Source organism: Sinocyclocheilus anshuiensis, unplaced genomic scaffold (genome assembly GCF_001515605.1).
Source record: "Sinocyclocheilus anshuiensis isolate Anshui unplaced genomic scaffold, SAMN03320099.WGS_v1.1 scaffold75, whole genome shotgun sequence".
NCBI lineage: Eukaryota > Metazoa > Chordata > Actinopteri > Cypriniformes > Cyprinidae > Sinocyclocheilus > Sinocyclocheilus anshuiensis.
Window position 1 is genome coordinate 455,570 of NW_015549634.1, and position 14,543 is coordinate 470,112.

The 14,543-nt window shown below is 31.5% G+C and overlaps 1 protein-coding gene across 1 annotated transcript in view; it reads right to left on the reverse strand.

Moving 5' to 3' along the window:
- kcnma1b (potassium large conductance calcium-activated channel, subfamily M, alpha member 1b) overlaps window positions 1–14,543 on the reverse strand; it is an 89,278-nt gene that overhangs the window by 64,004 nt on the left and 10,731 nt on the right. The window contains exon 3 of the mRNA XM_016448655.1: window positions 3,824–3,971. Coding sequence (XP_016304141.1) covers window positions 3,824–3,971 — 148 coding nt within the window. The remainder of the gene's footprint in view (window positions 1–3,823; window positions 3,972–14,543) is intronic.

Below are 14,543 nucleotides of genomic sequence, written 5' to 3' on the forward strand. Positions count from 1 at the left end.
TTTTTATTTATAGCGTAGTAGATTTTACAGCGCAACAGTTATGAACACACATTACAAATCATACAGAACAGCATGAAAAGTTTAAATTGTTACCACTATTATTATTTTTTTAATAACACTATAAAATAATTGTATTAATATTGGTTAATTTTATTATTATTATTATTATTATTATTATTATTATTATTAACCAAGACTAAAATAACCTTATTTTAAAGTATATATTTCATAATTCCTAGTTTCTTTAAATGAACTACACACTAGGGCACACAAACTCTGTCAATATTATTCCATGCAAAATAATAAAATAATATTCAGAAAAGTTTCAACAATAAATGACAATATAAATGACCATATTAAATATAAACATGTTAAATATGAATAATATTAAATATAAATATACACTGAACAAAAAAAATTGTTTTTTTAAAGTTGTAAATAAAAACATTTATAATACAATATAAGAGTACATTTTTACAAATAATACTATTTCAGTGTTTCTACTTTTAAAAAATCACGTTTAATTCAGTGTGTTACTTGCTGGTTTTTAATAATTATGGAATTTACTAGCCTTTTCTGAGTGAAAACTGTTTTGACATCTTTTTTTCAGTGTATTAAATGCAATAAAATGACTTGTTTGTGAAAAGGTTTCCATATGTTGATATTGTGCCCTGTGTCTGTACTAGAACTATACTTTACAAACCAGTGAATACTAATGAGTGAGCACTGCTGACAGTTGTCAGGACGGGTTAACTGGTTACCTGGTTGATTTATATCTCATTTGTATTCCAGATAGAGTAGGGTTTGACTCGACAGGCATTCAGGATGAGAACGAATCAACCAGCAAGTCCCCTCAAGAGAAAACACACACACACAGAGACACACACACACACACACACACAGACATGGGGTAATGTCCTGAAAAGTCACCTTCTCCTTGTAATACCTATGTCATACCTTTGTCATTATACAAATTTATGTCCTCATTTGTCACAAAAATGCGCGCACAGACACACACACACACAGATTCACACTTCATAATGAGCAGCTCTTCAGTTCCTCAGGCAGATCTTTTAACCTTTTCCTCTGAAGGTTTGTGTTCCACATCAGCTCTTCTGTCTGACAGGATCTCAGTCCAGGATCTTCCTCACTAACGCTTCAGGCACATGCTTTCTGGGGTACAGTTATTATTTAATTATTCTCTTCACTGATGAGACTAACACTGTGAGACTGCTGTTTCTCTCCATCAAGAAGAAACATTCTGAATCTGACAGATGGTTCACTCTTTAATTACGCAGGGTTTTGTCCTGATAGAACACTTCTAATCAGGTCAATCTGGAGAAAGAACATTTCCAAGTGCTTCTAGCTTTACAGCTGTGCTGGAATTACTTTCCTTTACTTTCCCAAAATATTCATATTATGGCTTAAAGTTCTTTAAACGGGTCATATTTTGCTTGATTTTTTTCAAATGTGTTTAGTCCAAGAAATGCTAGCTATATGCCAAAATTCATTAATCCATTAGCTATCATGAATAATTTTTTAAAATTATTTTTACAGAATGTATTATTTTGGTAAATAATAATAATAACATTATTATTTAAAATAAGGCTGTATAAATCTTAATTAACTGTATTATTATTATTATTATTAATACAACCTTATTTTAAAATAATAATAATTATAATAATAATAATACTTTAAAATAAGGTTGAATTAATTATTATTATTATTATTACTACTACTATTATTAAATAATTATTATAAATTATAAATAAAAATAATACAAACTTATTTTAAAGTCCTATATATCTTTGTGTCTGTATTTCTTAATGACTTTATAAACGAAGCGTTGTCGTTCCTCCACACATGACAGATGAACGTCTCACAGCGTCTCTGAATCATCTCAGATCCTCAGGACCCGAAGTCATGAGAATAATACATCAGCAGTGTCATTGAAGCTGTTTTCAAACACAGCCGGACAGCACATGAATTAATAACAGCCCTTCCTGAAATATCCCTGGAGTACGGCTCTCACAGGAACAGGAAACGCATCATCGCTGCGGACCCTCACGGCCACTGTCATAGCTAATACAGCTTTAATGAAGAGTCGGGTTACACCTGAGTGCAGGGGTCATGTGATCGGGTCATGTTCGTCAAATTAGACACGTGTGACATGCTCAAAAACCTGGATCGAACCACAGTAACTCATGCATCTCTGAATATATGAGTGTGTGTGTGTGTGTGTGTGTGTGTGTGGAGCTGCAGGTTCATTCGACCCCTAAACAACCCACACACACCTGCTGTAAGGAGGTTTACTGCTGTCTCCATAGTTACAGGCTGTTCCTACTAAACAACAATATAAGGAGCCACGGCTGTAATCTGGACAGGAAATGACTCATGAATTAACCTGTGCATGCAAACACACACACACACACACACACACCCACCCACAAAACACTCACACTCAGACTCAGACTCAGACTCAGACTCAGACTCAGACTCAGACTCACTAATAACTCTGCTTTAGCACACAAATCTAAGTTTAACAACAGTATTTAGTTAAAAAAGCCACAAAATTAACCACAGTTACACTAGAGTAACTATAATTTAACTGTGGTATTTGTCTTCAAAAACACAGTAAGCATAAAATTACCTTTGCTTTTACTAAAGTTATACACCTGAACTGTACAGATACATACAGATGATATGTATTGCATATTTTGTATTTGTGTATTGTCACTACAGATGCAAACTAAAAATGTTATTAGAAATAAATAGAAACATAATCCAGCATGTTTTACTTTTGTATTTTTAGAATGATGTTCATTAATGTTCATTTAACAACGAAAACCGAGAGAGAACAATCAAAACAAACAAATAGACGAATAAACAAAAAATTAAATATAATAAATTATAAAGTAATAATATAATATTATAAAGTAATATAACAAATATATAAAAATACATAAACATAAAATATAATTTCATAATATATAACTGTATATAATATATAATATATTATATTTATACTATAACTATGTTATAAAATATAAATTAAATGTAATATTTTTAATATCTGATTGTACTGTACTTCAAGGAAAAAATTCCATGGAACTCCATGGAAACCGCAGCATCTCATGATGGCTATAAAATAATAATAATAATAATAATAATAATAAAACAAGAAGAAGAAGAAGGAGAATTAATATTATAATTATAATTATTATTAAATACAACAATTACAAAAAAATAAGAAATATGGCATTGTTCAAATATTAAAATATTAACTGTATTACTGCATACTAAAAATAAAAAAATCTAGTATTTAAGAAAAAATAATATAACAATATTAATTTTATTTTTACTGTAATATTAAAACTAGTGCATATATTTATTTAAATCACGGCCTTTGCTTTTTGATAATCACACTAAGCCATATGGTAATTTTGGTATGATTTTAATGAATCATGCAGCCCTACCTCATCGTATATTTATTACTACGCCTTATAAAGTATTCAACTATTTACCAATGATCATATTAAAGCAATAGTTCAGCTTCTGTCATCATTACGCACCCAGAAAAAGAAATTCAGGTTTGGCATGATGTGACGGTGAGTATATGATGAAAACATGTTCATTTCTGACTAAACTAATCTTTTAATTACTCTTCCTTCATGACAATATCACGACGAAGTGAACATGAGCTGAACTGTAAAATCTGGTGGTTTATTCAGAAATATTCCTCCCGATCAATGTAATTACAAACGTTACCGTGTTCAGTTTTCGTGTGAGTGAGAGTTGTGATTAATGAAGCTGGACTCACCAGCACTCGTCCCGTGAGCGTCTGAGCAGAGATCATGACCCCGGCCCAGTCCTTCACTGAGGTCATCCATCCCACCTCGCTGACCACCGCCTCCGCCTCCCGCTGACCCACCGCTTTAATCACACCGTCACCGAGCACCGCCGGGTTACTAAATTTTTAGTTGTATTACATCTAATCATATAATAAAAAAATGAATAATTGTATTATAATTACATTAATATGACAGAAATTACTGCATTGCAGTCATTAAAATCTAATAAGAATTCAGATTTTAATGTCGACTGAGAAATTTTCAGCCTCAAATTCAAATTACTGTTTTTTTTTTTAATCTTTAAAATAGCATTTTTAATTATTAATTCAATTATTTAAGTTTAAGGGTTTTTATTTTATTTCATTACAGTAATATTTTTTTATTACTGTAATGCAAGAAGTAAAGTAGGAAACAAATGAACTGTATTGTAATGGCAGCTGTAAAAAAGCCACTGCTGAGCAGCAAACAGGTGTTTGAAGCTACTGGAGTCTCTAGATCCTCTCCATGGCTTTTTTACAGCTGCCATTACAATACAGTTCATTTGTTTCCTTAATAAATCTTTATCTGACCAAGATCTTCTGTGCTCTAAGTCACTCACAAATCTTTTGACAGTTCAATAATCTCTATTTGCTTTTCGCAAAATATTGTTTGTTTTGATGCCTTTAGCAAGACATTGCATTGTTTCATACTTTTCATCTTCAGAAAGATCTTTCTTCCTCAATGCATTCAACACTACATATATTTACTGTATGGATCACCTGGATCTAATGGACAGACATGAGTTTTTAGAAAGTTAATAACCCCCAGAACCAGCGCTCTTATTGTTAACTAAAACTAAAACAATGAAAAAAAAAAAAAACTTAAACTTCAAATATATTGAGCACATATATAACTCCTGACTCATTTACTTTTCATGTAAGTACTAAAGTACTAAAACTATATATATAACTAAACATAACTAATAATTAAAATAACTGGCAAAAACACAACAAAATTACTAAAACTAACAAATAAAATGATAACAGGCAATATAAGAATAAAATCTAACTCAAAATATTAACCAAAATTATATATAGACTTTTCTCTATCTAACTTTTTTAAAATGACTGGGTTTTGCAAAGGCGCTATAATAATAGTTTATAATATTTTTTTTAAATAGTTTTAATGACACTAAAGTAACACTGACCAATATAAGGGCTTTGACTGGTGCAGAATTACAGTTACAGTGCATTCGAGCTACTGAAGCTTGTTTTTCATTTGTTGAGGACATATTTTTGGCCGTGAGCAAAGAAATGTTTCCAACAAAGACAAAACTAATTCAGCAACTTTCATCTAAATTCTGGTAGACACGTTTGAAGTCTGATAAAACACGCGCACTGATAACATAAACTCAATCCCGCCTGAAGCTGAAGGAATCTGAGCCATTCACTAACAGAGGAAGCAGCGATCGCATCGCTTTCAATAAAGCACGCCAAAAAAGGAAGAGAAATCTATTTCAGCCGATAAAACAGTCTAGAGAAGATTCACAAGTTAAACTAGTGTGTGACGCTGAACAAACAGCGGGAATCTATCTGACTGTACTGTACACACACATAAATAACACTAAACACTCACATACACACACACACACACAAATAACACTAAACACACTCACACACACACACAAATAACACTAAACACACTCACAGACACACACACACACAAATAACACTAAACACACTCACACACACACATAAATAACACTAAACACTCACACACACACAAATAACACTAAACACACTCTCACACACACATAAATAACACTAAACACACACACACACACACACACGCACACACACATAAATAACACTAAACACTCTCACACACACATAAATAACACTAAACACTCTCACACACACATAAATAACACTAAACACTCTCACACACACATAAATAACACTAAACACTCTCACACACACATAAATAACACTAAACACTCTCACACACACATAAATAACACTAAACACTCTCACACACACATAAATAACACTAAACACTCTCACACACACATAAATAACACTAAACACTCTCACACACACATAAATAACACTAAACACTCTCACACACACATAAATAACACTAAACACTCTCACACACACATAAATAACACTAAACACTCTCACACACACATAAATAACACTAAACACTCTCACACACACATAAATAACACTAAACACTCTCACACACACATAAATAACACTAAACACTCTCACACACACATAAATAACACTAAACACTCTCACACACACATAAATAACACTAAACACTCTCACACACACATAAATAACACTAAACACTCTCACACACACATAAATAACACTAAACACTCTCACACACACATAAATAACACTAAACACTCTCACACACACATAAATAACACTAAACACTCTCACACACACATAAATAACACTAAACACTCTCACACACACATAAATAACACTAAACACTCTCACACACACATAAATAACACTAAACACTCTCACACACACATAAATAACACTAAACACTCTCACACACACATAAATAACACTAAACACTCTCACACACACATAAATAACACTAAACACTCTCACACACACATAAATAACACTAAACACTCTCACACACACATAAATAACACTAAACACTCTCACACACACATAAATAACACTAAACACTCTCACACACACATAAATAACACTAAACACTCTCACACACACATAAATAACACTAAACACTCTCACACACACATAAATAACACTAAACACTCTCACACACACATAAATAACACTAAACACTCTCACACACACATAAATAACACTAAACACTCTCACACACACATAAATAACACTAAACACTCTCACACACACATAAATAACACTAAACACTCTCACACACACATAAATAACACTAAACACTCTCACACACACATAAATAACACTAAACACTCTCACACACACATAAATAACACTAAACACTCTCACACACACATAAATAACACTAAACACTCTCACACACACATAAATAACACTAAACACTCTCACACACACATAAATAACACTAAACACTCTCACACACACATAAATAACACTAAACACTCTCACACACACATAAATAACACTAAACACTCTCACACACACATAAATAACACTAAACACTCTCACACACACATAAATAACACTAAACACTCTCACACACACATAAATAACACTAAACACTCTCACACACACATAAATAACACTAAACACTCTCACACACACATAAATAACACTAAACACTCTCACACACACATAAATAACACTAAACACTCTCACACACACATAAATAACACTAAACACTCTCACACACACATAAATAACACTAAACACTCTCACACACACATAAATAACACTAAACACTCTCACACACACATAAATAACACTAAACACTCTCACACACACATAAATAACACTAAACACTCTCACACACACATAAATAACACTAAACACTCTCACACACACATAAATAACACTAAACACTCTCACACACACATAAATAACACTAAACACTCTCACACACACATAAATAACACTAAACACTCTCACACACACATAAATAACACTAAACACTCTCACACACACATAAATAACACTAAACACTCTCACACACACATAAATAACACTAAACACTCTCACACACACATAAATAACACTAAACACTCTCACACACACATAAATAACACTAAACACTCTCACACACACATAAATAACACTAAACACTCTCACACACACATAAATAACACTAAACACTCTCACACACACATAAATAACACTAAACACTCTCACACACACATAAATAACACTAAACACTCTCACACACACATAAATAACACTAAACACTCTCACACACACATAAATAACACTAAACACTCTCACACACACATAAATAACACTAAACACTCTCACACACACATAAATAACACTAAACACTCTCACACACACATAAATAACACTAAACACTCTCACACACACATAAATAACACTAAACACTCTCACACACACATAAATAACACACACACACACACACACAAATAACACTAAACACTCACACACAGACACAGACACACACACACACACACACATAAATAACAATTAAATTAAATTGCTTTGGGGTAAAATAAATGTCTACGCATCTTTTTTTTTTTATATATCTCTGACTAATGAACAGACACTTTATATTATTTTTTTATCAAAATAAACTTCTTTATCACTACCATTTACATAAATTACATTGCTATACTGAAATTATTCTAAATAAAAATACTGAATTTTTTTTTATTGCTCGTCCCATTCTATGGGCCAAGAAAATATATAAAATACATAAAAACGCAGAAGACACTTTTTTTTTTAAACAATTTTTATTTTTTTTTAAAAACCTTACCAACTCCAAACTTTTGAACCATAGTATACATTTACTTCAGTACTAAAAAATGTTGGTACAAATCATTCAAATCACATTAAAAATGGCCTATTTGATCCAATATTTAATGCTTATTAGAGCATCACACTGTTAACATAAGCAATAACGTTCCAAATCAGTCACTTATAAGTGTGTGTTTCTCTGTCAGCAGTGGTTAGAAACGGAGCCGCTCTTATTTAAACAGAAACAGAGAATCACTCCAAACACAGCAGCGGTCAGAATCAATCGCTCGCTCTCAGCTTTATTAGCCATCAAAGACACAATATTGATGTGCTATATTTCTGTGCGATTGCTGTTCGGCAGGCCGCTGAGATTCAGGAGCCGCTTCACTTCAGTGTAACTCGGCCGTTCGCTGGAGAAAATGGAGAGAAAATGAAGACAAAAGCGAGGACAGAGATCAGAGATCAGAGAAGAGCCGTTCACAATGACAGTGACTCTGAGCGGCTGTATTGTCGTTCCTCCTGAAATCACTCTAATTGTATTGGTGAGCTGTAAAACTGACCAGAGCTCTTGAAAATCACATCACAAACAGGACGGACTGCCGGCAACCATAAGATGCCATTAGAATTCACAAGAAACGAGCTCTTCAGTCAAATCTTGCCACTAAAAATAGCAAAAAAAATTACGTTTCTGCTGCCAAAAATGAAGGAAAGCTTTGCATTTGAAGCGGTGCATTGAAAACATCATATCATGAACAAAATGGATGTTCATCAATACATTCATCGATTTCACTCATTTCTGATGGCTTTCTATACATCTACTTTTACTGAATCACTGAGACTTTTCAATAGATGCTTTTAAGGAAGAGCTATGAGAAAGTAAAGGTAAGTGTGTCAGAGAGTTACAGAACGAAACGGATCAGCAACAGAAACCAATCAGTGCTTTTCCTTCAAAAATAACTAGCAATTAAACTGATTCACCATTATTTTATTTTTTATGTTAGTAAGATCTTATCATCTGTTTCAGATAAATGGCATGGAAAAACTACATCTATTGTTATTTTGAATAAGTATGTACATAAACTTTTTGCACATTCATGGTATATTTGATTTTTAATCAAAACAAACTTCTTTATCACTTTCATTTGCATAAATTACATTGCACAATATTGAATAAAGATAAATAAGGATGTAAATGTATAGTTTGGAACAAAATGATAAATGAATGAGTGAATAAGTGTTATTTTGTACATAAATGTTACTGTTGCAGCTTGCATATTTACATGATTTTTAATCAAAACAAACTTCTTTGCCACTTATATTTACATAAATTACATTGCATCTATATTGATTAAATAAAAAATGAACTTAATTTTTTTACTTGTCCCATACTGTGGTACTAAATAAATAAATAAATGACATGCATTTTTACTAAATTTCTAAAGTATTTAGTAAAGTAACTAAATTACTTTTTCATTCAAAAAAACTTCAGCATTTGTATATTGCATAAATTATATTACATCAATATTGATTAAATTAAATTAAATTAAATTAAATTAAATTAAATTAAATTAAATTAAATTAAATTAAATTAAATTAAATTAAATTAAATTAAATTAAATTAAATTAAATTAAATTAAATTAAATTAAATTAAATTAAATTAAATTAAATTAAATTAAATTAAATTAAATTAAATTAAATTAAATTAAATTAAATTAAATTCAATTCAATTCAATTCAATTCAATTAAAATTTTGCTTGTCTCATGCTTTGTGACAAAACAAATAATTCATTAAATAAATACATATGCACCTTTTTGCAGTATGCATTTTTTTCTTTGTATATCCTTGACGAGACTAATCAACAGGTACTTTATATTTTTCACTTAAAACCCCCCAAAAAACTTCTTTACTTCTATTTACATAAACTGTCATATTTAAATAATTTTTTCATGTTGGTCAAATATTGCACTTATTTCAGATCAAACTGTCTCTAAACGGAGTAAAAAAACAAAACATCTACATGTCAATCAAACTATGACTTCCTGTTGAAGTGGGCGGATCCTGTCCAGAATAAGTGCACTAGTTTTTACACGCTAGTCTTGATTCCCAGACGAGCACTTGAACGAGTTGCTGGATTTGACAAAGTCTGCGAGCTTCATCAAAGTTTTGTTGGAGGGCCGGAGGCACCAATAAACACACAACTTAAAAACTAGCAGAGACCGAGATGAAAGGAAGCGAAGGGCAGGCGCCACGAACACACCGCGTCCTCAGATCAGGACTAATTGGCTGCGCTGCAGATCTGTCCGGACTAATGATCTCACCTGAAAATGTCCCACAGAAACGCTCGCTCTCTATAAATATTTAATTTAAATGATGGCAAAGTTCAGAGAAAAATGGCCGGCAGTGATGGCAGAGATCCCGCGCTCCAATTAATCCTGAAACCGTCCCTCGTGATTCAAAGAGACCAGCTCCGCCTGGAAAGCAGCGCTGAGGGGAAACTACGTCCAAAACTCCTCCTGTTGAAATCAAGACTAGAAATCTTCCCTCAACAAACAGTGCCGTCAGAACACAATCACTTAAAGCTGCTTTTGCATTGAGATTGCATGACTGATAGATACAGTAACTACTTGTTTTGTGTAACTGAGACTAGTGCTGGGCGGTATGACCAAAAATTTATATCACGGTATTTTTCAAAATTATACTGGTTTCACGGTACATGACGGTATTTTTTTTTTCAACACCGGTATTGCGGTATTTTAAAAATTCATATCATAACAAAAATAAACACCGGTATTCGGTATGAACCGTTATACCGCCCAGCACTAGTGAGAGTGAATGGATTTGTTGTGGACACAGTCACATTTGTGAAGTGAGGCCGTGATTACACTGCAGCTCCAGCATCTGCAACAATCATTTACTAAAAGCTAAATAATACACAATTTCTTGAGGTTATCAAAAGTGAATAGTATACATAGAAATTTGATTTTGAATAAGTATGTACATACAGTAGGCTACATGTTAGCCTTGCTATTTGCAATATATTTGCTTATTTCTGATATATTTGTATGATTTTTAATCAAAAACTTGAACTTTTTTACCTTTGTATTTACATAAACAAATTTTGATCATCTATACTGAATATATAAATAATTTTTTTTTAAAGTGGATCGACATAAAATAAATCAATCAATCAATTAATAAATAAATATATTTTGCATAAGTATTCACATAAATGTTAGTGTTTTACCACTTCTGTTTAGATAAATTATATTGCAAACAAATACATATTTTTAAAAAAATTGGACAATAGTATAAATGAATTACTATAATAAATATGTCAATGAATTAAAACAAACAAATAAATAAATACTTTTTTAATTAAAAGCAAAATGATGCAAGATTTCTTGAGGTTATGATATATATATATATGTTAGTCTTGATATTTGTTACATATTTGCATGTTTTTGATATATTTGTATGATTTTTAGTCTAAACAAACTTTAAAAAAAACTTTTTATTTATTTAAAATATTAGACTATTAATTATATTGCATCTATATTGAATAAACAAATACATATATTTAATACAATTGGGACAAGATCAACAATAAATAAATGAAATAAAATAATAAATACATTAAGATAAATAAATAAATATTAATAACAAATTGAATTGAACATACTTAAGAAAAGGGGATAAATAAATAAATAAATGAATAACAGTGGTTATGATAAATAAATAAATAAATAAATGGCAAAACAAACTTCATGACTTCTATTTAGATAAACAATATTGCATCTGTATCAAACAAAAAAATACATATATTCTAAAAAATGGGACAAAATCAAATAAATAATAAATGAAAATAAATAATAAAATGTATTAAGTAATTACATAATTACACTGGAATAAATAGATGCATTAAAAAAAATTATAAATTTTTTAATTTTCCTTTTTAATCAAAAACTTGAACTTTAAAATTATATTGCATCTATATTGAATAAACAAATACATATATTTAATACAATTGGGACAAGATCAACAATAAATAAATGAAATAAAATAATAAATACATTAAGATAAATAAATAAATATTAATAACAAATTGAATTGAACATACTTAAGAAAAGGGGATAAATAAATAAATAAATGAATAACAGTGGTTATGATAAATAAATAAATAAATAAATGGCAAAACAAACTTCATGACTTCTATTTAGATAAACAATATTGCATCTGTATCAAACAAAAAAATACATATATTCTAAAAAATGGGACAAAATCAAATAAATAATAAATGAAAATAAATAATAAAATGTATTAAGTAATTACATAATTACACTGGAATAAATAGATGCATTAAAAAAAATTATAAATTTTTAAATTTTCCTTAAGTGAGGCCTTCAGTCCCGTTCTCATCTCTATTGATGGAAAGTTCTGGTGGCTTTAATAACAGAGGCTCTGACACTCGCTGACCTCTTGACCTCTGACTGCTCTTCCACTGTCCCTACAATCACACAGCTAGTTATTTGTCTTGCTAAATTGCAAGCAGTTTCTAGTGTCTTCACTTTCTAAACTAGACAACAGCAGAAGAGCTCCACAGCGCATCTGTATTCGTCTCGCTAATGTAATTAAATGCTCTTGTTCAATCATTCGGTCGTGTCCTCAGATCCTTCGAACATCTTCCATCTGGAGATGCTAAATTAAGCAGATCTTTTCATTTGGCAAAACCACATCCATCCGCATTAAAAGTGAATTGGTCTCATTCATCAGCCGGCACTCTGACAGACTCATTTATGATTGTGAGTTATTCTGACGAGGCTGAAGTTAAAATCGGCTGGAACGCTTTTCACTGTCTCAGCTCTTGGCCGGTCTGAATCCATATGCATCCGGCTGAATAATAAAGCATAACTCAGAGCTCTGGGCCATTTAGTTAATTAAGTGAGAGCGGAAGTGGCTCAAACTCTCTGATCAGCATAATCTTACACATCCAGCAGCAAAACATCCGCGACAACACAGCGCTGACCACACGGCCCGCTGCCCCAGCCATTCACAGAAATATGGAAATATGTCCCAGTTTCAGCCGTTCTGACTCACTGATGTCCTTCTAGAAACTCTTGTTTGTTCTAGTTAATTCTAGAACTTCTCTCAGCCAATCAGCTTGCAATGATCTGGTTGCCATAACAACATGTAAACAAGTAAAAAAAGAAGGAAGGTTTCAAGTTACAAACACATTACGTTTAAACGAAACATATGGCATGTATGCGCATGTTCTATATGCAACACCTATTTTTAAGTATGCACGTTCTTAGTATAATTTTGGTTTTGATTGGGATGAGATGAACATTTAAAATAGAAAATTATACATACATATATAATAAATATATAAATAAATTATATTGCACCGTCTATATTGAATAAACATTTTTTGGTTTTGGTTTTTGGTTGCTTCATGCTTTCAGATTAAATTAAATTAAATTAAATTAAATTAAATTAAATTAAATTAAATTAAATTAAATTAAATTAAAAATGTAATTAAATTTGTGTCACTTCATAAAATTCAAATAAATAAAAATAAGCAGTACATTCGCTCCCCCCACCTACAATCCCTGCCGGACCTGCGACTCGAACCCGCGACCTTCAGGTTACAAGTCCCACTCTCTAACCATTAGGCCACGACTATTATAAAAAAATAAATAATAATAGAATATATTGATTGATTTGATTTTTGATTGTCTCAAGCTTTGGAATGAGATGAAAAATTATTAAATTAAATTAAATTAAATTACTGCGGTATTTAAATTTAAATAAATAAACAAAAATCTAAACAAATTAATTATGGAATTTAAATAAATAAATAAATAAAACCGTCGACCATTCACAAGCGTTTAGTGCTCACTGATAACATGAATGCTGTGTTTACATGAGCAGCTGCCGTCTGACGCGCTGCATTCTCATTACAACTAACAAATATTACAACCACTGTTTATATGATAAATATAGACGCAGATGTGTCACAACCGACTGTCAGGAGCTGTGCTTCCATTCAGGGGGAAAAACAGAGAGGAAAAAAAAGAGAGAAAAAGAGAGAGGAGGACGGAAGGGAGGGGAGGGATTGTGAAAGTAGATTTGGCGCTGACCTCCTTCTTAATGGTGTTCCACTAATGGGACTGTTTATGTGATTGGGGAGGGGGGGGAGAGGGGGAGAGAGAGAGAGAGCTTTTATCCGCATGCCAGACAACGTGCAGACAGACACCATCCTCCCCAAAACA